Raw genomic sequence first — 25,211 nt, forward strand, 5'->3', positions numbered from 1 at the left:
AGAGATCCTCAGCACCTGTCCCCAGGGCCCTAGGCAAGCAAGTAGACTGGACACCTAGCCACGCCTGACCCCACCCCTGTCTGGCTGTGCCACTGAACAATACAAAGTTAACATACTCCAATTAATATTTTCCAAAATAAAATACATACCTTTCGTATGCTGAGAGATTAGAGAAGCTGGGGCTCTTCTCCCTAGAAAAGTGGAGACTTAGAGGGGATATGATAGAAACTTACAAGATCATGAAGGGTATAGAGAAAGTAGAGAGGGACAGATTCTTCAGACTGGCCGGGGAAACAAAAACTAGAGGGCACTCGGAAAAGTTGAAGGGAGACAGATTCAGAACAAATGCCAGGAAGTTCTTCACTCAGAGGGTGGTGGACACTTGGAATGCGCTTCCAGAGGAAGTGGTAGAACAAAGTGGGATTGTGGGATTCAAAATGGGACTGGACAGGTTCCTGAAGGAAAAGGGGATTGAGGGATACTATGCAATACAGAATGCTTTAGAGTAATAGATGACTTATAGGTCATTTGACCTGGGGGGCCGCCGTGGGAGCGGACTGCTGGGCATGATGGACCTGTGGTCTGACTCAGTAGAGGCGATGCTTATGTTCTTACCTTTGTTGTCTGGACATTTTGGTTTTCCATCATATTGGTTCCCATTTCTCTTCTGATTTCAGTGTCTTCTGCTAATTCTCTTTCCAGTGTCTCAATCTCCCATCTCCTGGAAGTACACAGCTTACCTTTCTGATTCCTCCTCCCTCCCCCCCCCACTTTTGAGACAAGACCCCCTAACCTCCCCCTGAAATACCATGAGACTGCCACTAGAGGTCTTGGCAGCCATTTTCCATAAGTAGCTGCTAGGGGGGGGGAGGGGTTCTCTCATGTCCCCTTTGTCCCAGTGGACTACCTGGGACTTCAGGTAAGCCTGGAGGCGTTATGGGAAAGAGTATGGACTGGGAGGGGGAGGGGGAGGGGGAATAGGGTACTGCCTTGCTTAGGGAAGGATGATGAGAAAGAAGGATTAGTACCTGTTTAATGTTATGAAGGCCCTGGGGCCTAGTCAATATTCAGCTTGGGCCTACATAGGGTTGCTAGATTTCCTCTTTTTTAAAAAAAAGAGGATACCTGTCCCTGTCCCTGTCCCTGTCCCGTTACAGTCCCGGTCGCATCTGAAGGGCCTCTGTGTATACGCGAATGTTGACATCATGATGTCATGCATTGACGTCTACACATGAGTAGAGACCTTCCAGACACAGTTCCGAGCTCGGGCAAAACATGGACAAACTGCAGGGTTTTGAAAATCCCTCCGGGTACCCCAATAGTCCTCTAAAAAGATGACATGTCTATGTTTTCCCGGACATCTGGTAACAAAAGGCCTGCACAACTGTCTTATGTGAGCCTGGTTGAATATACTGACTAGGACCCACATAAGCTCCAATGACTAGCACACTTATATTTAGTTATAAGAACATAAGAAGTTGCCTCCGCTGGGTCAGACACGAGGTCCATCGTGCCCAGCAGTCCGCACCCGCGGCGGCCCATCAGGCCCATGACCTGTAATGTGATCCTTCTCTAATCCATTTTATCCTTCTATCCATACTCTGTCTAAAACCTATCTCTACCTCTATCTGTATCCTTCAATCCCCCTATCGTTCAGGAATTTATCCAATCCTTCCTTGAACCACCGTAGTGTACTCTGTCCTATCACAACCTCCGGAAGCGCATTCCAGGTGTCCACCACCCTCTGTGTAAAGAAGAACTTCCTAGCATTGGTTCTAAAATTTGTCCCCTTTCAGCTTCTCTGAGTGCCCCCCTGGTGCTTGTGGTTCCCAATAATCTGAAGAATCTGTCCCTTTCCACCCTCTCTATGCCCTTCATGATCTTGAAAGTCTCTATCATGTCTCCTCTGAGTCTCCTCTTTTCAAGGGAGAAGAGCCCCAGCCTTCCCAACCTGTCTGTGTATGAAAGGTTTTCCATACCTGTTATCATTTTCGTCCCTCTTCTCTGGACCCTTTCCAGTATCGCCATGTCCTTCTTGAGGTACGGTGACCAATACTGGACACAGTACTCCAGATGCGGACGAACCATCGCATGATACAGCGGCATGATGACTTCCTTCTTCCTGTTTGTAATGCCCTTCTTAATAATACCCAACATTCTGTTTGCTTTTTTGGAGGCCGCTGCACCTTGTGCCGTTGGTTTCATTGTAGTATCTATCAGCACACCCAAGTCTTTTTCAAGATTACTATCCCCTAGCACTGACCCCCCCCCCATTTTGTAGCTGAACATCAGGGTTTTTTTTCCTAAATGCATGACCTTACATTTCTCTATATTAAAGCGCATTTGCCATTTGCTTGCCCACTCCTCCAGTTTGTTTAGGTCCCTTTGTAGGTCTTCACATTCTTCCGTGGTTTTAACCCTGCTGCAGAGTTTGGTGTCATCTGCAAATTTTATAACTTCACACTTCGTCCCTGCTTCGAGGTCGTTTATGAATACATTGAACAGCAGCGGTCCGAGCACCGACCCCTGGGAACACCGCTCGTGACCTTCCGCCAGTGCCGAGTAGTGGCCCTTCACTCCGACCCGTTGCTTTCTGTCTGCCAACCATGTTTGATCCATCTGTGTACGTCCCCTTCCACCCCGTGGCTCCACAGCTTCCTAAGAAGGCCCGCTCATGGGGCACTGTGTCAAAGCCTTTTGGAAGTCGAGATAGATGATGTCTATGGATTCTCCTTTGTCCATCTGGCTGTTTATCCCTTCAAAAAAGTGCAGTAGGTTTGTTTGGCACTATCTTCCCTTGCAGAAGCCATGCTGGCTCACTTTTAGTTGTCCATTTTTTTCTATGTGTTCGCAGATGGTGTCCTTTATTAGTGCCTCCATCATCATTGCCTGGGACTGAAGTCAGGCTACTGGCCTGTAGTTCCCCGGGTCACCCCTCGATCCCTTTTAAAGATAGGTGTGATATTTGCTATTTTCCAGTCCTCCAGGATCTCCCCAGTTTTCAAGGACAAGTGCAAATTTGTCGGAGAGTTCCGCTATTTCGTTCCTTAGCTCTTTTAGAACCCTTGGGTGGATTCCGTCCGGGCCCGGTGATTTGTCGCTTTTTAGTCTTCTATGCTGTTTGAGGACCTCCTCATGGGTTTATCTCTATATGCACCAGGTTTTCTTCCTGATCTCCACTTATGATCTCTTCGGTTTCTGGTGCATTCGATGTGTCCTCGCTCGTGGAAGACCGACGAGAAGAACTTGTTTAACCTGTCGCTACCTCTTTATTCCTCCTTTACCACCCCTTTTCTGTCTCCATCATCCAATGGTCCTACTTCCTCCCTCGCCGGTTGTTTCCCCTTGACGTATCAGAAGAACGATTTGAAGTCTCTGGATGTCTCAGCCAGCTTCTCCTCGTATTCTCTCTTTGCATTCCTAACCACTCAGTGACATCTTTCCTGTAATTTTGTGTTCTTTCCGGTTTTCCTCGTTTGGGTCCTTTTTCCATTTCGGAACGATTTTCTTTATCTCCCATCGCCCTTCTTTACTTCTGTCGTTAATCCATACCGGGTCTTTTGTTCGATTTTTCTTGCAACCCTTTCCTAAACCTGGGAATGTACAGGTTTTGTGCTTCCAGCACCGTGTCCTTGAATATGGACCGATGGCATTCTCTAACGGTTTCCATCCGTTTTGAGCGATTTTTGAGTTGCTTTTCATCACTCTCTCATAGCTTCATAGTTTCCCTTTCCTGAATTGAGCGTTGTTGCTGCTGTTCTTTTCACTTTGGATGCTCCTACCTCTAGATTTGTACCGGATCATGTTTGTGATCACTATTTCCTAGTGGTCCTACAACTGCCACTTCCTTTGCAGGTCCCCCTAGTCCGTTTAGGATTAGGTCGAGAGTGGCATTTCCTCTCGTTGGTTCTTTAACAAGCTGTTCCATGAAGCAGTCTCCCACAGCCTCCAGGAATTCTGTTTCCCTCGCACAGCTTGAGTTCCCAATGCTCCAGTCTATCCTGGGGTAGTTGAAATCCCCCATCACCAGTACACTTCCGCTTTTGCATTCTCTCCTCAATTCTGCTTCCAGTTCTTTGCCGTTTGCTTCCGTTTGCCCAGGCGGGCGATAGTACAGTCCCAATTTTATGTCAGCTCCATTTCTTCCTGGTAATTTAACCCATAATGATTCCAGTTCTTCCATCCTTGCTGCCGTGTCCAATCTGGTCGAGTGAATGGTGTCCTTTATATATAGTGCTATTCCTCCGCCCTTCTTGTGATTCCTGTCTCTCCTATAGAGATTGTACCCGGGCAATACTACGTCCCATTTGTTGTCCTCAGTCCACCATGTTTCTGTAATTCCTATAATGTCCAGGTCCTCATTTTTAGCTGTGACTTCCAGTTCTCCCATTTTGGCCCTTAGACTCCTTGCATTAGCATAGAAACAGTTTAAGTCCTGGTTTTTACCCTTTCTCGTTGTGCCTTGTGAATTTTCCCTCTTGCCGTCCACCTTGCTGGCTTCCAGCCCCTGAATTCCATTTTGTTCTTCCTCTCCCAGTGTCTTGTCTTTCCCGTCCTCAGCCTGTTTCCTCAAATTCACCTGTTCCCCTAACTCCTGCTGTATGCTCTTCATTTTGTTCTCTGGTTCCGCTTGACCTTTGGACCTCTGTGGATATTCAGTACTGGTGCCTGGACATGGCTCAGCGCTGAATATCCAGGACTAACAAAACACTGGCTGGCATGGGCTCAATATCGATGGGGATATATTTATTGGGGGTCCTCTGAGGAATTAAAGCACTGCTTTCAAAGCAGAATACCCAGATCTTCTCTTACCTTGTTGGACGCTTTGAAGTTACCAAGATATCCAGCTCCAGGACACACGCTTGGGCCAGTCCCAATTTTAACCTTACATCCCAAAGCATTGTGGGATTTGACGTTCCTCGTGCTGCAGCTCCCACCAGAAATCCAGGGCTGGGCTACATTCTCTCTCCTGGAAGCCAGTAAGCTAGCAGCTTAGCACAGAATATACCTGCACTCTCTTACCCTGGCCAAGGTCCTCACCAAAGGGTTTATATCCAAGAAGGGGTATAATCATTAAAATGGTTTATAATAATACATCAGTAAAGAGAAGGCAAGCGAGATGTCTATATCAACCAATATTTACATTTATTCTCACGGAAACCAAATTAAAATAGTCACATAAAGTCCCAGTAGGATTACTTGGAAACAGATCTTCATGACTAAGGTCTCAACTAGGATCCCAGTTTTGGCAATCTGGAATGCCTTCTTCAGGGAACAAGCAAGTAATACAGTCTTTCTGAGAAAATCTTCAAGTATCGTCAATTGGCAAACATAAAATAGCAAGAATCGTGTTTTTCCTGGGCATTTATGCTATTGGTTGGCTGGTTTTACTTTGATTTTGAAACTTTTAAATCTGATGGTTGAGTTTTGCTGTTTTATGTTTGCCAATTGAAGACTCAGTTCATACTGGGACTGTGTGACTATTTTAATTTGGTTTTCATGAGAATAAATGTAATTATTGGTTGATATGGACATCTTGCTTGCCTTCTCTTTACTATTGTCTATCACATATTAAGGCGAGTTCTCATCTACCCTTGGTTTAGTCCTTATAATAAAACATCAATATCTCACAATGGAATCAATTACTTATCACAATAAAATCATCATTTACTCTTCTACTTGTATGGAGGCATAATACTGTATGTGTTAGTGCTATCTCAAGGGTCTCAAGAGAATGTTTCTAGCAGTCTCTTACCCTGGAAGACGTCTCTCTTAAGTCCAGCCAGTATTTGTGAAACTTTACAATGTTCGGGTGATCAAGGACCATCAGGTTGTCAAACATTGTTCTGATCTTCTCCTGCAAACAAGGAAGAGGGAAATGAGAGAAGATACTGAGTGAGGATCTGCTAAGGGGAAGAAAAACGCCATTGGAACATCTTAATTGCCGTCATTCAAATTTGGGAAAAGGTAGAACTTGGGCTTCAGGAGGTTATTTCATTGTCCTTCTCTTTTTTAGTTCAGTTCTCTGCTTTTACAGCAAAGTCTCTGTTAGGGTTTTTATATAAAAAGTGTTTTAGTCTAGATTATTTATTTCTTTCTATTTGTATCCAGTCCTCCCATGACAGCTCATATTATGTACCATACATAATAATTAACAAATAGGGTACAGAAGACTAAGACAATACGGCTACAGTGAAATGCGTCTAGTTCGATTGTTCTGGATTAGCAGACGCGTGGAGCAAGCACAGGGAGAGGGTCAGTTGAACATATATGAGGAATACAGTAGTTTGGGAGTTACAGTCTGTGTGCTAGTTTATCCTGAAGACTCAGGTGAAGAGGTAGGTTTTTATTGCTTTTCTAAAGCTCAGGAGCCCATCAAGGGATATGATGTCAGGAGATAGTTGATTTCTAGCTGGAGATTAGTATTTTTAGGTTACATTTCAGAGCATAAGATCAGATTAGGGCACAGATAGCAGTTGAGGAAAGGCTTGTGTAGTGTTTAATTCCCGTTCACCCTCCCCAGCTCCCACCCAACCCTGGCCTGATCTCTGATGTATATAGTTCCTTGAATCAATTAGAAAGCTAAAAAAAAGTAATTAGCTAGTAATTAGCTCATAAGAAATAGTCTAAGAAATCCTTGGAGGGTAACCTACCAATTACAATATTACAAAATAATAATAAAAATTAAACATTACCATAATCTAACATATAACTAGAAATCTTAGGCGAACTTACAGTACATATTCCAACTCCTGTAGCAAGTTAAAAAAGAAATCACCAATATTAAGATGCAGGCAGTAGTCCAGCTGCAAGATGAGGGCTATCCAGTCTTTTGCACCGAGTGTCACATGTTTGATTATCTCATAGTTGGTGAGAGGTCTTGTGTGTGCACTCGGTGCAAAGAGCTCCTAGCTTTCAGGGAATGGGTCTAGTCTCTTGAGGCTAGACTAGCAGACTTGGAGGAGCTGAGGGAGACAGAGAGGAGACCTACAGGGACATTGCAGAAAAATCCCACCTCCAGTCTGGCAGCCTCAGAAGAGGGAGGTCTTCTTAAAGTAGAGCATCACCCTGGTGAAGAAGGAGAAAATCCTGTAGCCAGGACCTGCCCATCAGGGGATGGAATGTCCACTCACACCAAGGATGTGTCTCCAGGGGCTTCTGGCCAGGAGGTAAGGGTTAGGACGGTCATTAAAGTGGAAGATTCAATCATTAGGCATGTAAATAGCTGAGTAGCTGGTGGATGTGAGGATCCCTTGGTCGCCTTGTGCAAAGGTGTTGGACCTTACGCATCACCTAGATTAAGATTTCAGACAGTGCTGGGCAGGAACCTACTGTCTTGGTACATGCGGGTACCAATGACATAGGGAAATGCAGTAAAGAGGTTCTGGAACCTAAATATAGGCTCTTACATAGGCATTGGCTATGCTCCCCCACTGGTCAGTGTGTATCACGTTATTTCCTTCCTTCCCCCCCTAGCGGGACCCTGCTGCACGACCTCTTTCTTCGACTTTCAATTCTCAACTCCCGACTCCCCCACACCTACCTCCTCCCTGGTGTTTGTTTTTTTTTAAATCTTCAAGCAGCGTCCACGACATCAGCATGCTGCCATTGGCCTGCCCTGGAAGTCTTCATTGAGCAGCAATTTCCTGTTTCTGCATAGGTGGGCTGCTGCAGAATGAAGGGTTTTGGGGCAGGTCAATGGCAGCATGCTGATCTCATTGACGCTGCCCAAAGATTTAAAAAAACAAACACCAGGGAGGAGGTAGGTGTGGGGGAGTTGGGAGTTGAGAGTCAAAAGCCAAAAAAAGAGGTCGTGCGGCAGGGTCCCACTAGGGGGGGGGAAGGAAGGAAATAATGTGATACACGCCACGGGTTGGGGTAGGGAGTTGTGAAGGCAGGGAGGACAGATGCTCAGGGCCTTGTGGGGGGGAGGGGGCTGGGAAAGACAAATACTGCATGTACTGGGAGATGGTTGGGTAGGAGAAATGCAAGGGCTGGGGGGTTAGGAAAGGAGGAAAAAAGAAATGCTGCACAGTGGGGTAGTTGGAGGGGAGAGAAATAAATGGTGCCAGAGGGGTAGGGAAAAGGAATGGAGAATTGTTAGGCTTAGGTGTGTGGAGTGAGAGGGAAAGGAAGAAAGGAGGGAGAATTGTTGAACATGATTGTGGTGGAGAGGAAGGAGGGAGAAATACTGGATGTTGAGAGGGAAGGGCGGGAGATGGAAAGAGATGTAAGAGGAAGCAATGTTGAACAGGGTGGTGGAAAGGGTTGATGGAAGGAGAAATTTTGGGCTTGGGGATGGTGGTGAAGGACAAAAAAAATGCTGTACAGAAGCCAAGGGATGAGACGGAAAAATGTTGCATGTGGCAGGAGAGGGGATGGGAAAGATGCACTCTGGATCCCCACCCCTCCTTCTCTCTCCTGTCCCACTCCCTTTGCAGCAAGGGAGGAAATGAGAGAGAGAGAGATGGAGACATATTGCACAGGGGGGTGGAGGAGAAAGAGAGAGAGAGGAAGAAATGCAGAGAAAAACAGAAACTGGAACCTACTTAATGGAAAAATAAATCCCTAGACAACAAAGATTAAACTAAGGAATTTATTGACTGAAATATGTTAATTTTGGGAAACATATATAGCACTCTTGTTCCTTCAAATTACCCTTTGTCAAACTGATGGACACTCTAGGATGGTGTAATCGTTCTCCACCGTGATGATTAAATATTTTAATGGTTATTATAGTAAGAACATTTTATGAAGAAAAGGTGACCTCAAGTGCTTGCGGCTGTATGATTTCTCTTATATTCCCCGTTTTTCTTCTTTTTAAATTAAATATTCATTTATAAAAATATTTGTATTCAATAATTTAATTTATTTTACTTGTTCTTCTATAATAATCATTCAGGGACAGCAAAGCCTTTCCTTCCCCATGAATTGTTGATGTAATCTTCTCCCGGCTTTATACACAGCTGATGAATTTCAGCTTCCTCCTATATTGTATAGCAATGTGTTAGTCTATTCATTGAAAAAACATGATCACATTACTGAGGCATTCATCAATTCTCGTTGGCTTCCAATCCAGGAAAGAATACAATTTAAATTCGGTGTCAGGTCAAAAGCGCGCTGGGACATAGGCGCGCACAGACAATTGAGCGCAGCATGGAGGTGCGCGCCACAGAAAATTACAGTTTTTATGGCTCCGACGGGGGGGGGGGGAACCCCCCCACTTTACTTAATAGAGATCGCGCCGCGTTGTGGGGGCGGTGTGGGGGGTTGTAACCCCCCACATTTTACTGAAAACTTCACTTTTTCCCTGTTTTTAGGGAAAAAGTTAAGTTTACAGTAAAATGTGGAGGGTTACAACCCCCCAAACCCCCCACAACGCCAGCGCAATCTCTATTAAGTAAACTGGGGGGCTCCCCAACAAAAACCCCCGTCGGAACCCCTAAAAACTGTAATTTTCTTCGGCATGCGCCTCCATCTTGCGCTCAGTTGTCGGCGCGCGCCTTTGTCTTTCGCGGGGTTGTCTATGAACCTTTAAATTCTACTGTATACTATTTAAAACTATAAATGGAGACAGCCCAACCTACCTAAACGGCCGCCTCATCCAAACCACCTCATTCACTTACCCCCCAATCAAAGAAGTAAAATGGAAAAAACTATACAATGGACTACTCAGGCAGCGAAGATGGACAACCAAGTCTCCAACCTATTGACAACAACCCCAGACTACAAGATGTTCAGAAAGGAAATAAAAACTATACTCTTCAAGAAATCCCTTAATAAAGCTTAATACCATCCCCTCCCTAACCCCAGATCCTACTTTTCCCTCTCTTGGAAACCTTCTCTGATCTAACGTTGTAACCCTTCTTCCATAACTCTTTTTGTAATCCGCTTTGAACCGAAAGGTAATGGCGGAATAGAAATCTGTAATGTAATGTAATGTTAGTGTGCTCAACAGAGTGTCCCCGTTTCACTCTAGAAAGAGCTTCTTAAGGAGTACGTCAACACACGCTGGTTTGGGCTAATTTTCCGGTATTGGGAGCCTTGTGCTGCCTACTATAATGGTATCTAAGCGGCTGAAAATCTTTCTTGCTCTCCTGATACCAATTCAGTCAGAGTAGCTTGGCTATCCCTGAGTATCTGAGAAAGCAAGGAATAAGTCGTTAGCTTTCATAAACTACAATAGATCGCAGAAAGAGGAAGACAGGCAAAAATATCTGGAAAAGTTCAGAGAGGCTGGTCGTGTAGTCAGGAAAGCAAAGATGCAAATGGAAGAAAAAATAGCTGACACGGTAAAACGGGGAGACAAGACATTTTTAAAAGATATATTAGTGATAGGAAGAAATGCAAATGTGGCATTGTGAGACTCAAAGGTGAAGGGGAGGAATATGTAGAAGCTGATAAAGAAAAGGCCAAATTGCTTAACAAATATTTCTGTTCTGTGTTCATAGCTGAAGTTCCAGGAGAGGGACCACAGAAGACAAACATGAATAGGGATGGAGGAGTAATAGACCCTGATCGATTTTCAGAGGGTTGTGTTCGTGAGGAGCTAGCTAAAACAAAGGTAGACAAAGCGATGGGGACAGATGGTGTACATCCTAGGATGCTGAAGGAACTTGGGGAAGTTCTGGTGGCTTCGCTGACTGACCTTTTCAACGAGTCTCTAGAGTCGGGAGTGGTACCGGAGGACTAGCGAAGGGCGGATGGGGTCCCTCTCCACAAAAGTGGAAGTAGGGAATTACAGGCTGGTAAGTCTGACTTCTGTGGTAAGCAAATTAACGGAAACATTTTAAAACAAAGAATTGTGAAGTTTCTGGATTCCTGTGGATTACAAGACCGGAGGCAACATGGATTTATTAGAGGTAGGTTTTGTCAGACAAATTTGATCAATTTTTTTGACTGGGTGACCAGAGAATTGGATAGAGGATGTATGCTAGATGTGGTGTATTTAGATTTTAGCAAAGCCTTTGACAGTTTTCCACACAGACGTCTAATAAATAAACTGAGTGCCCTTGGGATGGGTCCCAAAGTGGCAAGATACTGGTTGAGTGAAAGGCAAAGAGGGTAGTGATCAATGGAGATCGCTCTAACAAAAGGGATGTTACCAATGGTGTGCCTCAAGGTTCTGTTCTTGGGCCTGTTTTTAACATTTTTATAAACAATATTGCTGCAGGGCTGTCGGGTAAGATTTGCCTCTATGTGGATGATACAAAAACCTGCAATACAGGAGACACCCAGGATGGTGTGAATAACATGAAGATAGACCTGGCGAAGCTTGAAGCATGATCTGAAATTTGGCAGCTAAAATTTAATGTTAAGAAATGCAAGGTCATGCATTTGGGCTGCAAAAACCCGAAGGAACAGTACAGTTTAGGGGTGAAGAACTTTTATGCATGACAGAAGAGCGGGACTTGGGTGATTGTAGGTGATGACCTTAAGGGGGCCTAACAGGTTGAAACTGTGATGGTGAAAACTAAAAGGAAGCTAGGGTGCATAGGGAGAGGTATGGCCAGTAGGAAAAAGGAGGTATTGATGCCCCTGTATAAGGCTTTGGTGAAACCTCATGTAGAATATTGTGTACAATTCTAGAGGCCGCACCTTCAAAAAGATATAAAAAGGATGGAGTCAGTCCAGAGGAAGGCTACTAAAATGGTGCTTGGTCTTTGTCATAGGGCATAACATAGTATCTGATGGCAGATAAAAACTCAAATGGTCCATCTAGTCTGCCCAACCTGATTCAATCTAAAAATTTGTTGGGTTTTTTTTTTTTCTTCTTCTTCTTAGCTATTTCTGGCCAAGAATCCAAAGTTCTGCCTGGTACTGTTCTTAGGTTCCAACTACTGAAGTCTCCGTCAAAGCGCACTCCAGTGCATCTACATCCTCCCAGCCATTGAAGACTTCCCCAGCCCATTCTTCACCAAATGGCCATATATAGACACAGACCATGCAAGTCTGCCCAGTACTTCAATATTTATCATTATTTTCTTCAATATTTATTTTCAATATTTATTTTCTTCAATATTTATCATTATTTTCTAATTCTAGATCCTCTGTGTTCATCCCACGCTTTTTTGAATTCCGTCATTGCTTTCATCTCCATCACCTCTCTCGGAAGCGCATTCCAGGCATCCACCACCCTCTCCGTAAAGAAGAATTTTATTACATTGCTCTTGAGTCTATCACCCCTCAACCTCAAATTATATCCTCTGGTTTTACCATTATCCTTTCTCTGGAAAAGATTATGTTCTACGTTAATACCTTTCAAGTATTTGAACGTCTGAATCATATCTCCCCTGTCTCTCCTTTCCTCTAGGGTATAAATATTCAGGGCTTCCAGTCTCTTCTCATACGTCTTCTGGCGCAAGCCTCCTATCATTTTCGTCGCCCTCCTCTGGACCGCCTCAAGTCTTCTTACGTCTTTCGCCAGATACGGTCTCCAAAACTGAACACAATACTCCAAGTGGGGCCTTACCAATGACCTGTACAGGGGCATCAACACCTTCTTCCTTCTACTGACTACGCCTCTCTTTATACAGCCCAGAATCCTTCTGGCAGCAGCCACTGCCTTATCACACTGTTTTTTCGCCTTTAGATCTTCGGACACTATCACCCCAAGGTCCCTCTCTCCGTCCGTGCATATCAGCTTCTCTCCTCCCAGCATATACGGTTCCTTCCTATTATTAATCCCCAAATGCATTACTCTGCATTTCTTTGCATTGAATTTTAGTTGCCAGGCATTAGACCATTCCTCTAACTTTTGCAGATCCTTTTTCATATTTTCCACTCCCTCTTTGGTGTCTACTCTGTTACAAATCTTGGTATCATCTGCAAAAAGGCACACTTTTCCTTCTAACCCTTCAGCAATGTCACTTACATACATATTGAACAGGATTGGCCCCAGCACCGAACCCTGAGGGACTCCACTAGTCACCTTTCCTTCCTTCGAGCGACTTCCATTAACCACCACCCTCTGACGTCTGTCCAACAGCCAGTTTCTGACCCAGTTCACCACTTTGGGTCCTAACTTCCGCCTGCGCTTTCACCAGACGTATCTCCCTCTTGGCTTCTTTCAGTTTCACCCGGTAGTCCTTTCTATACTCCTCTTCTTGGGTTTTTTTATATTTGTGGAATGCCAACTCTTTTGCCTTTATTTTCTCCACCACTAGTTTGGAGAACCATATCGGCTTTATTTATTTCCTTCCTTTCAGCTTAGACCACCAATACTATGCGCAATAATATTTTCTCTGTTATGGCTCCCACGCTCTGGAATTCAGCACCAGGCATACTTACGAGAGATCTGCACATTAGATAAATTCAATGCTTTTTAACGATGCGTTTGCTTTATGACTGTCCTTTTCAGGACATTTAATTTGCAGCTGTTGTGCGAGGAGATGGTGAATGCTGTGGATGGGCATCTGCCATCGTATTTCTCTGTTGTGTGAGTGCACAACAGCTGCACCCTGCTTAAAAAAGGAAAAGCTGTTCACAGCTGCGCCAGCAGCCCCTGCTCTCCCTGCCGGCCCTATAAATGTTTTTTGAATGGATGCTGTTGTTGGGTGGGTGTTGTGTGCACCACAGCTACCAGCAACTCAAGAGTTGCCAGAAAATGATGACCCTAAAGGGGAAGGGGGGGTTTCCCTGTTGTGCATCAGAAGGAGAGCTCATTTAAATACTACTATGAGCTTCTTGTGATGCATTTGCATAGGGTTCTCAGTAGCTGCTATGAGGATCGGAAGAAGAGCTTCCATGGCAGTAAGTCTTTCTACCACGGAAAGCTTTTGTGCATCAGGGTCCGAGTGTGTCTAGGGTGAAGGTAGCTCCATTATGCGCAGACAGAGTTCCTGGTGGTAGAAAATGTTACATGGCAGAGGTTAATCATAAGGGTGACCTTTGGTAGTGGTGGTGGGGTGGGGTGGAGGTCAGAGTGCTGCTGGCTGAAGAGAGAACGTTGCATTCCAGCCAGGAGAAAGACAGGGGCTGGTGGACTTGCTCCTTCAGAGCTTTATCTCGGAGGGTATGGCCCTCACTACAGGAGTCCCGATGAGACCCAGCAATCAACTAAGCCGCAGCATGCAGGTCCTAGGACATCCACACCTACTGGTGGCAGTGGTAAGCACAAGAGCTGGAAGTTTAAGGCAAGAGGAGGCTCTGCAAGGAATGACGAGTACAAGACTTAACAATCAGAGTTTAAGTGGAAGTCATTCGGTAACGTGGAGAGGAGTGCCAAGCCTCGGATGACATAGTGTGACTGCTAATACTGAGAATCTTAGCTCCAGTTCAGTTCGCAGTCTGCTGACCATCGAGTTTTACACTACAAGGTGTTGGTCTCAGAGGTATAGTAAGGGGAGGGAGGTGGTCCGCTCCAGGTGCCATCCTTCCCACCCCTCCCCTGCAGTGTGCGTGCTTTCACTTCCCCACCTCATACCTGCTGCTCGCGCCAGTCTTGGCTCTCCCTCTGATGTCACTTCCTGGTCATGGAACCAGGAAGTGATGTCAGAGGGAGAGCCAAGACCAGCATGGGAAGCAAGTTGGAGATGGGAAGTTAAAGAGGTATGGGGAAGGGGTAAGCGCAGTGGAGGCTGAGAAAAGGGTAAGGGAGGTTATTGCCCTGGGTGCCTCCTACCCTCGCCACGCCACTGGTTGGCCACTGACTAAGCCGGTCCTTCATCTGCAGGTCTTTATTCTTGGGCCACGACTCGTGTCACTTTTGGTTACCTCATGTGCTTTAAAGATCTTCTTGTCTGGGAAGTGCAGCTCATTCCACACCACTTCCACTCCTTCCTCAGTGTCCATGGCTAGGTAGGTGCTCTCGATTCTTGGCATGCTTCCCTGGTTCACCTGCATTACAAGAGAAAAAAAAGACGTCTCATGAAGCACAAAGGATGCCGATGGAGAGGAGAACCATCTCTAGACGTTTCTGTTGTACAACCAAAGGGATTTGCATTTTACCTATGGCTACTTTCTCTTAAATCTTTCTTATTGAAGATTGCAAACACAAACAAAATAACATTAAAGAATCTGGACATGCTACCCTGTTTCCCCGAATATATGACACTGTCTTATATTTTTAAAAACTCCAAAATATGCACAAGGTCTTATTTTCAGGGGGATGTCTTATTTTTCCATGAAGAAGAATACAGTACACATTTATTGCTGAAAAAAAGACATTTATTACCTGTATATGGTACAGGTCATCACAAACCAGAAAAAACTGTATCACAAACCAGAAAAACATTTAAGGCCCTGATTCTCCAAAAGTGCGTCCCGATTTTAGGCAGCTGTAGACGTCCTACAGCTGTCTAATCAGCCAATCGGGATGCACGTTTTTTAAAAAAAAATGCTCCCCAGGCAGGCCGCCCGGGAGAGGCGTCCTATACTAAACGCCAATTCTGTAACCGGCGTCTTTAGAGAATCGGGTTAAATTAGACGCGGCCGCTATACTTATGGCAGCAAGGGATCTCCCTGCTGCAATATGTATAGCGGCCGCGGTTGTTGCGGCCGCCTGTCCCATCACCGACAGGAGAATGCCTAACTCCTCCTGTCGGAACCCTGAGCCCCCCCCCCCCCCAAACTCGTAATCGCCGACAGGAGGATGCCCAACTCCTCCTGTCGGAACCCCGGAACCCCCTCCCCCCCAAACTCGTAATCGGCGACAGGAGGATGCCCAACTCCTCCTGTCGGAACCCCGGAACCCCCCCCCCCCCCAAACTCATAATCGCCGACAGGAGGATGCCCAACTCCTCCTGTCGGAACCCTGGAACCCCCTCCCCCCCAAACTCGTAATCGCCGACAGGAGGATGCCCAACTCCTCCTGTCGGAACCCCGGAACCCCCTCCCCCCCAAACTCGTAATCGCCGACAGGAGGATGCCCAACTCCTCCTGCCGGAAAGCCCAACGACCCCCCGCCCCAACTAATCTCCCTCCCCCAACTAACCTTTCAATGTTGGTCAGCTGGACGGGTCTTGCTGCCGTCCAGCCGACGGGTCTGCCTCGTGGAAATGAGACAGAACGCCCCTTCCCGGCACATCCCTGCTAAATCTAAGGCCTGATTGGCCCAGGCTAGGCACCTTGGCCAATCAGGCCTTAGGATTAGTGGGGATGGGCGGACCCGCTATGCCTAAGGCCTGATTGGTCCAGGAGGAGGTCCTATAATGGGGGAAACACGGTATTCTAAGCCAGACCATTTTATCCCCTTCACCCTCTGGATAGACGTATAGTCAAAATGTCTTCCAAATCACAACAAAGAGTAGATAAAGACCTGTGTGGTCCATCCAGTCTGCCAAAGTCACATTCATTCTCAAGGCAATGTTGAACCCACAATCCAGTAATTATCCATTTTACTTGCTAAGTTCCATTATAAGATGTCTTTCCCCTCTCCCCTGAGATAGGCAAGACCTCCACTCAGATCCATATTGCTGCACATGGGACATAGGCCATAGATGTTTGCCTGGCATCGGCCACAGGGCTCCACTACTGGAGTCACCATCCATGCTAAGTTAAAGCCTATCACAATCTGTTTTTCCACACACTGGACCCAGATCATACAATTCCATCTGGTATCAGCTCCCCTGCTGGGGCTGCCATTTAAATGAAGTACATCACGGGACGGGTAGAGGTGGAAGATGATATCTTTCTTCTCAGGGGACCCTCGACCACAAGAGGACATCCGCTCAAGCTCAGGGGAGGGAAGTTTCGTGGAGACACCAGGAAATACTTCTTCATGGAGAGAGTGATTGAGCATTGGAACGAGCTTCCAGTGCAGGTGGTCGAGGCACGCAGCATCTCAGACTTCAAGAACAAATGGGATACCTATGTGGGATCCCTACGAGGTCATGCCAAGGGATAGGGTCACTAGGACTGAATGAGCGGGTCAGTAGAGTGACAGTATAATTACAATTATTCTTTAGGGGGTCAGTAGACTCAAGAGGGTGGGTAAATAGTGTGGGCAGACTTGATGGGCTATGGCCCTTATATGCCGTCATCTTTCTATGTTTCTATGTTTCTAGCTATGCTTCTGTAGAATTTTATATCGTACAGATCCTCTGTTTATTCAAGGATCCTTTGTGTCTATCAAATTGCATTTTTGACCTTGCATCACTGGTTTTGCCTCTACCACTTCTCCAGGGAGGACATTTCAGGCATCCATCCACTCTCGCAAGACCTCCCCACAATCCTCATCTTATGTCCTCTGGTGTTATCGTTTTCTCATTTTCTTGAAGAGATTTGTTTTTAGATTAATACCTTTCAAGTATTTAAACTGCCTGTATCATATCTTCTCTATCCCTTCTCTCATCTAGGGTATACATATTCAGGTATTCAAGCCTCTTCTAGCCAGATCCTAGGGTCTACCTTAGGGGTCAGCGTTCCAAGAAAAAGATCTGGGAGTCATTGTAGTCAATACATTGAAACCTTTTACCCAAAGTGTGGTGCACGGTCAAAAAGCAAACAAGTATTAGCATTACATTACTAGTGTGTTGGCTGTGTCTAGAGTGCAAGCCAAAGGATCCTGGATATTATATAAAGAAATCTGACCCTGGGGGATGGCTCCAGATAGTAACATATGGGCAGGGGCCATTCAGTCTAACAAAAGACTTTTTACTAGAATGCCATTAATGACTCCTAAAATTTGGGAAACCTGGAAATCAGACACGGAGAAAAAGTATGAGTGAAGGAAGGAGGCTAGGATAAATGGGAAAGAGAGAGAGAATGAAGTACAATATGAGAAATGGATGAAGAAGTAACAAACGAGAATAGAAAGTTGGGAGGGGAATAAGAGGTGAGAAAAGGAGAAGAGGTGAAGGAACAAGAGAGGGTAGGAAAGAAAAGATGGTATAAAGGAGAACGAAAAGTAAGTGGAAAAAAGCTACAGAGGAAAAGGGAGGTAGCTACTTTTCTTTTGACAAATCCTGTTAAAAATAAAACAATGAGCAATTCTTGGCAAAGACTGAGAGAAGGGAAGCAGAACAGAAAATATACAGAACTGAGAGAAATGCAGACAACACCTTCTACGTCAGGGGTGTCAAAGTCCCTCCTTGAGGGCCGCAATCCATTTGGGTTTTCAGGATTTCCCCAATGAATATGCATGAGATCTATTTGCATGCACTGCTTTCATTGTATGCTAATAGATCTCATGCATATTCATTGGGGAAATCCTGAAGACCCGACTGGATTGCGGCCCTCGAGGAGGGACTTTGACACCCCTGTTCTACAGTGAGCTTCTGTTTCCCTCCCCTTCTATCTTTTATTCTGTCCATCATCCTTCTTGACTCTGTCTCTTCTTTCTTTTTCTTCCCCCCCCCCTTTAGTCTTAACATCTCGTTTAATCTTTCACTCTTCTTTCACCATCTCTTTTCTTCAATTTGCGCCCTGACAATTGCATGCACGGATAAGTACACGTACGACAATTGCAGCCCATCAAAGATATTTGGAAGGCCCTGATTTGCTCAGACTCCTCAGGCCCCGTCCCTTGGGCCCCAAGGGATGGGGTCTGAGGAGTCTGAGCAAATCAGGGCCTTCCAGATATCCGCTAAAAGGGTTCATAGAAACATAGAAATAGACGGCAGATAAGGGCCACGGCCCATCTAGTCTGCCCACCCCAAAGACCCTCCCCTACCTTTCTCTGTGAATAGATCCCACGTGTCTGTCCCATTTGGCCTTAAAATCAGGCACACTGCTGGCCTCAATAACCTGATGTGGAAGACTATTCCAGCGATCAACCACCCTTTCAGTGAAAAAGAATTTCCTGGAGTCCCCGTGCAGTTTCCCGCCCCTGATTTTCCACGGATGCCCCCTTGTTGCCGCTGGACCCTTGAAAAAGAAGATATCTTCTTCCACCTACGATGCGGCCCGTGAGATACTTAAATGTCTCGATCATGTCACCCCTCTCTCTGCGTTCCTCGAGTGAGTATAGCTTTTAATTTATCCAGCCGTTCCTCGTACGGGAGATCCTTGAGTCCCGAGACCATCCTGGTGGCCATTCTCTGGACCGACTCAAGTCTCCGCACATCTTTGCGGTAATGCGGCCTCCAGAACTGTACACAGTACTCCAGGTGGGGACTCACCATGGATCTATATAATGGCATAATGACTTCAGGCTTACGGCTGACGAAACTCCTGCGTATGCAACCTATAATTTGCCTTGCCTTGGATGAAGCTTGCTCCACTTGATTGGCAGTCTTCATGTTCTCACTGACGATCACCCCTAAGTCTCGTTCTGCTTCAGTTCTTGTTAGGATCTCGCCATTAAGGGTGTAAGTCTTGCATGGATTTTGGCTGCCCAGGTGCATGACTTTGCATTTTTTGGCATTGAAGCTGAGTTGCCAGGACCTAGACCAGCGTTCCAGTAGTAGTAGGTCATGCATCATGTTGTCGGGCAATGAATCTATGTCCGTTGTGCTTTTGCCCACTACATTGCCCAGTTTGGCGTCATCGGCGAATAATGTCATTTTACCTCGCAGCCCTTCCGCTAAGTCTCTTATAAAGATGTTGAAAAGGATCGGGCCCAGGACCGAGCCATGCGGCACTCCACTGATTACCTCCATCATTTCGGAGGGGGTGCCGTTCACCACTAACCTCTGAAGCCTACCTCCAAGCCAGTTCCCAACCCATTTCGTCAATGTATCGCCCAATCCCATAGAACTCATCTTGCTCAGCAACCTGCGGTGTGGTACGCTATCGAATGCTTTGCTGAAGTCCAGGTATGATGTAAAGCTAACTCTAGCACTAGATAGGAAGTGAATCTTTGAGTGTAGTGGGAGGGGGGGATCCCCCCTCATAAAAGAGGGTTACTTTGTAACCCTCAAAAAAGCATAATAGTATCCTTTTGGGGTGGTCACCGCTGGTGCGTGCATTTGTCCGTGTGCGCAAATATTGGGGCGTAATTGTCCTATGCGCATTTGACGGGTCACCGTCTCCTCTTCCTTCATCTTTTTTGCTCTTTGGCTCTGTTTCTGTCCCTGCCTCCCCTCCCCTCGTCTCTCGCTCTCTCTTTCTGCCATTTAATCTCTCTCGCTCATGCTCTTTATCTTTATGGGCAAGTCTCTTCATCTTACAGCGGGTCTCGGGCTGAGAGCTGATCTTTCACTGCACATGATCTCAATGCCCTGATTAGATTTCACTGGGAAAATTCAGACTCTGGGTTTTGGCCTGGAACTTCTTCATTGCTGCCAGATCCAAACTTCTGCTCTAAATCTTTTGAATCAAGGAAATAAAAGAGCAAATGAATGAGGCAAAGGAGTCTCTCAGAATAGCCTTGTTCAGACAAAATGACTCTTTTGCAACAGACTCTTGTTAGGCCAGTAGCCAGGCAATCAGAAAATAGCACACATCCCAACCACAGCAAAGTAACAACAAGCATCTGAAGAGAGACTGTGAACCAGCAGTGCAAGACAGGGTACAATGCCCAGAAGGAAATCTGAGGGATGAAGATTCTCCAGTTCCCAGCTTTGGCCCATGAGCAGCATATGGGGGACAAGGATTCTCCAGTCCCTGACTTCAACCCACGAGTGGAGAGCCTGTAACCTAAGTGGGGCCAGGATAGGGTTACCAGACGTCCGGATTTCCACGGACAGCTTTTCAAAACCCAGCAGTTTGTCCAGGTTTTGAAAAGCTGTGTTGGGTAGGATGCACGGCCATCACGTGCACACACGCATCCAAGTAACATCATCACGTAGTGTCCGTGCAAGCGCAGACTTCCTGCCCGACAAGAGTAGGCAGCGGGGGCGGGGCTAGGGTGGTGTTGGGAGTGGGATTAGGGCGGAGGCGGGGCTAGGGGGGGTCCAGATTTTCCAAAAGGAAAATCCAGGATTCCTAGGCCAGGAAGCAGTAGCAGAGGGAAAGCTTCCAGCCATGGAAGGCAGTGTGTTTACTTCATTCAAGCCTGAAGAGTGAAAGAGCGGCTGAGCACAGGATCCCACCATCCCTAGATCCACCATCTCTCCCTTTCTCTTCCCAACTACCCTCCTATCCAGTATCTCTATCCCCCCTCCCTCCACATCACCCCTTGGGTCCAACTTCTCTCCCTTTCTTTTCCCTCCCTCCCTCCTATTGTCCACCATCTCTCTCCCTTTCCTGTTTCTTCCCCTTCCCCTCCCTCCCCCACCCTCAATCCAGAATATACCCCTCTCTTTGGACTCCCTCCCTCCGTGTACTCCAAATAGCTACACCAGGGAGCCCCCCAGAGGCACCGTCGCCCGGCATCCCCCGGCCTCCTGGTCTCATTTTAAAAACTAATTACGGCCTGCAGATGATTGCTGGTGCTTTAGCGATTCTAGCAGGCTACCGGCGGCCTCTGCTGCACATTCCTTCTGCCACAGTCCCGCCCCTCTTCTGACATAAAGTCATGTTTTGGTCTGGGAACGTGCAGCCTGCTAGAATCATTACAGCACTGGTGATCCTCTGCAGGCCGTAATTTTTAAAGTGAGACCGGGAGACCAGGGGGATGCTGGACAATGGTGGAGAGAAGGGGGAAACATGCCGGCCTTCAGGAAGCCCCCTAAAGCCGTGGGGCCAAGGGTAACATGTCACGTGAGGTCCCCAAAATATTGGGGGGTGCACGAGCACTCACAGCACTGGCACCTATGACTGTATATAAAAGGCAGTTACTCTTAAGTGGCAGCAGGGATTTACTTTGAATTTGCTGTTGAGAAGTGTGTTTTTCTTTTGGCTCAGGATTTGGACCTGCATTTTATAATCTTGTGAACAAATTTCCCTTGAGCTTCTCTTTCAGGAAATGAGTGTGAATACAGAGTTTTGGGGTTTTTTTTAACCCATCCTTTTTGTACTGTCTAAAACCAAGGAAAAACTGAGTCACAAGCAAAAGAGTAATGTGTGAGAGCCCCAAATAGAGCTTAACACGAGAAGAAAGAGGAAATCTCTTGGAGACGAGACTAATATGGAGGGAAGTGGGCCACATTTAAAGTAAAAGGACCAGGATTACCCAGAATCCACACCTGAGAAAAGTCAAAAAGGATCAGAGGCAAAGACCAGCGTATGATTTACAATATGGAAACGGTATTTAATCAATGAGTGCATGTTACTGAGTGATAGTGGACAGAGGTCCAGGGAAAATTAAGAACTTTTGAGCTCCCCTGGGAGAACGGTATAGAAAGCGTGGGATAGTCACGTGGGATCTCTTAGACAGAGGAAGAGATAATGGATGCTCTGGATGGGCCATTTGGCCTTTATCTGCCATCAGGTTAATATTTTTCTCTAACCATAAAGCTCTATGACCTCACAATGCAAGTGTAAAGAGCCTTAGCCTATAGGAAGAGGAGATGCAAATGTTAAGAGCCTTGGCCAATAGGGAGAGGAGGAGATAGTGGATGCTCTGGATGGGCCATTTGGCCTTTATCTGCCATCAGGTTTCTATAGTAGGTAGGTCCTCAGTTTACACAACTCATATTTCAGGATAAGCCTATATAGTAGAGTTGAAGGCTGTATGAACCCAACAGGGTTTTATAGCGTGAAACATCCCTGGACCTTATGTGCCCAAAACATGTTCAAAACTAAGTGAAAATTCACACTCTAAATAATAATAAATGATAAAGAAGATCTCTCAGTTGCTACAGTGTTCCATAATCAATAGAGGAATCCAACTTCCCAAAATGTTGCATCCAAACAATTCAATACTCTTGAATAGTAAAGGAAGGTACTTATCTCACAAAGAAACGCAATAACATGTTGTTTATCAGATATTCCGTCATTCGTGCTACCCGCATAATGGCTCTATAGAGCTCCGTTTCGGAGGATCTTGCCTCCTTCCTCAGGAGCGGTGGCACTAAAGTTTCTCAGAGTTGTAGAAAGGAGCATGGAGATGCTGCGAGTAAAGTTGAATCTACATAGAAACATAGAAATAGACGGCAGATAAGGGCCCACAGCCCATCTAGTCTGCCCACCTTAATGTCCCTCCCCTACCTTTGCCCTGTGAAGAGATCCCATGTGCCGATCCCATTTGGCCTTAAAATCAGGCACGCTGCTGGCCTCAATCATCTGTAGTGGAAGACTATTCCAGCGATCAACCACTCTTTCAGTGAAAATCTCAACTGGAAAATGGCGTGTAAGGTCCAGGGATGTTTCACACTATAAAACCCTGTTGGGTTCATACAGCCTTCAACTGTACTATACAGGAATAAAAGGAATCACCCCAATCAGACTACTTGATGGCCATTCTTCTACTCCTCTGAGGTTATCTCCCAAGTCCCAGCTGCCAGCTTTCTCCCCTGCCAATCTCAGGATAGTCCAGTCTCATCCTTGGGTCTCAACTTCCTGCCATGCATCAGGGGTAGGGGTATCTACCCTGCTACCCTTGGCATACTCCGTCTCTTCCCCTTTCAGGATCATCTCTGAACTAGCTGGTGCCCTGGGTAGTCCACTGAGGAAAGGGCGGGACATTCAGAAGTCACAGATGGAATCAGTAGCACAGCTGAACAGCTAGGAATCTCCCTCCTCCAACACAGGAATGTGCAGGGGATGTCATACATGTATAATGCATTGGGGTCAAAGATAGTTCTGCTTTCACTGGCTTGCTCTGATAAATCATGACAAAGTTGGCAAACATTACAGTATTAATGTCCACGAAATCGAACAAAAATCTAACAATAAAAACTGTTCATTCTCACTTATAGCATCTTTAAAATGTGGAAAAGAAAAACATAAGGAGGAAAAGCCATGTGCACACACTCCCGTCGTTCCAATGCTTCTAACTGAGTGACTATTCAGTTCATTATCACACATGGAAAAAACCTCTGTATACAAATTTCAAATGCTAATTAGCTCTTAATATGAAAAAAAAATTGTAAAGAAAAATAAACACTTGTTGCAGGTTTCTGGGTCTCGCTTCGTCTTTGTCAGGTAGAAATAGTGGGTTCACTGACCTGAGTGGTGACATTGGATAACCTGGACATACAGATGATTCAACTGGACACTACAGACCTATATTCTCACTTGTGTATGCTGGACACTACAGACCTATATTTTCCCATAGCCAGGCCCAGCCTGTACCTTGCTGTCTGTAAACATCTGCAGCCTTTGCAATGCTAACAATGTTTTTGTTTCCATTCCCTGCTGGGAGGATATCTATCCAAGGTTCTGCTGAACTGTTATCAGTGCTGTATGACTTCATATGCCAGGCACCCTGGAAAGCCATAAAACCTTTATAATGAGCAAGGATCCCTGCTCATGTGGGTGTAGCGAGATGAAAGAACTTGGTACCAAAACATTTGCTCCCTGTCTCTGAACCAAGCTATGGGAACCAAGCAGCTGGATTGTTGAGAGGTCACCTTTGCCAACTTTCATCATACAAGGACGCCATCCCGAATATGCACAGAATTGTAAAACCACTAATTAGCATCTACATGTCTCAGTGCTGAAAGAAGAAAGTTCACCAAGAGTTCTCTGTTTCTGCAAGGCCCCCCCCCCCTACTGGGAGGGTGTGTGTGTGTGTGTGGAGGTGAGAGAGGCGTGGACTGAGAGGAGGAGTTAGATTTACATTATTTTATGTACCAATAGGGAATTACATAACCAGAATTCGGGGATGGACTTTTTTGGAACAAAGGAAGAATTGCTCTGTATAAAAACCACGTGTATTTTAGGTAGAGCCAGAGAGATTCACTTACTTATGCTACGGGGATCTGCTAGCCCCCTGCTAAGCATAAGGGTGCAAGTTCTTCTCTTCATTGCATATTCTGAACTGACAATACATTTTTCAGATATGTCTCTGCTGCTGTAATACTGTAAGTTTTTATACTAACAATAAACGAATATTGTCTGTTTTGGAAGATACAATGCCGTCTTGTAGTTATTCCAATGAGGTAAACAAAGCAGCCTTTACTTCAGTGGGAACAGGGCATTCCACCAATTTGAATTTTGGCGGGAAAGTCAGTTGGTCAGAAATTTGAATTTTATTGTGGTAGGTTTAAAGATGTTCTCCCCATGGAGCTGGGTTAGATGTTCTCTCAGGGTTTCCGGGTCTCGCTGCATCTTTGTCAGGTAGAAACCAACGTTTCAGCCACCATGCTGTGGCTTTCTTCAGGATATGCTCTGAAGTCTGCAGTGTGACTTTGGAAATAGTGGGTTCACTGACCTGATTGGGAACAGGGCAGTCCACCAATTTGAATTTTGGCGGGAAAATCAGTTGGTCAGAAATTTGAATTTTGTTGTGAAAGTCCATAGAATGGAAAAGTCTCTTGTAGGTTGAAAGATGTTCTTCCCGT

The 25,211-nt window shown here is 45.8% G+C and overlaps 1 protein-coding gene across 2 annotated transcripts in view; it reads right to left on the reverse strand.

Moving 5' to 3' along the window:
• Positions 1-25,211, reverse strand: part of NRBP2 (nuclear receptor binding protein 2) — a 127,730-nt gene that overhangs the window by 91,245 nt on the left and 11,274 nt on the right. The window contains exons 1-3 of one of the 2 annotated variants that reach the window (XM_033933299.1): positions 17,533-17,659; positions 14,716-14,838; positions 5,756-5,857 (exon numbers count right to left, since the gene is read on the reverse strand). In XM_033933299.1, the coding sequence (XP_033789190.1) occupies positions 5,756-5,857; positions 14,716-14,823 (210 nt within the window). In that variant the 5' untranslated portion in view covers positions 14,824-14,838; positions 17,533-17,659. Of the gene's footprint in view, positions 1-5,755; positions 5,858-14,715; positions 14,839-17,532; positions 17,660-25,211 lie in introns of those variants that run through there. The other variant, XM_033933298.1, reaches the window with a different exon arrangement.

The sequence above is a fragment of the Geotrypetes seraphini genome, chromosome 2, assembly GCF_902459505.1.
Source record: "Geotrypetes seraphini chromosome 2, aGeoSer1.1, whole genome shotgun sequence".
In the NCBI taxonomy this organism is placed as follows: domain Eukaryota; kingdom Metazoa; phylum Chordata; class Amphibia; order Gymnophiona; family Dermophiidae; genus Geotrypetes; species Geotrypetes seraphini.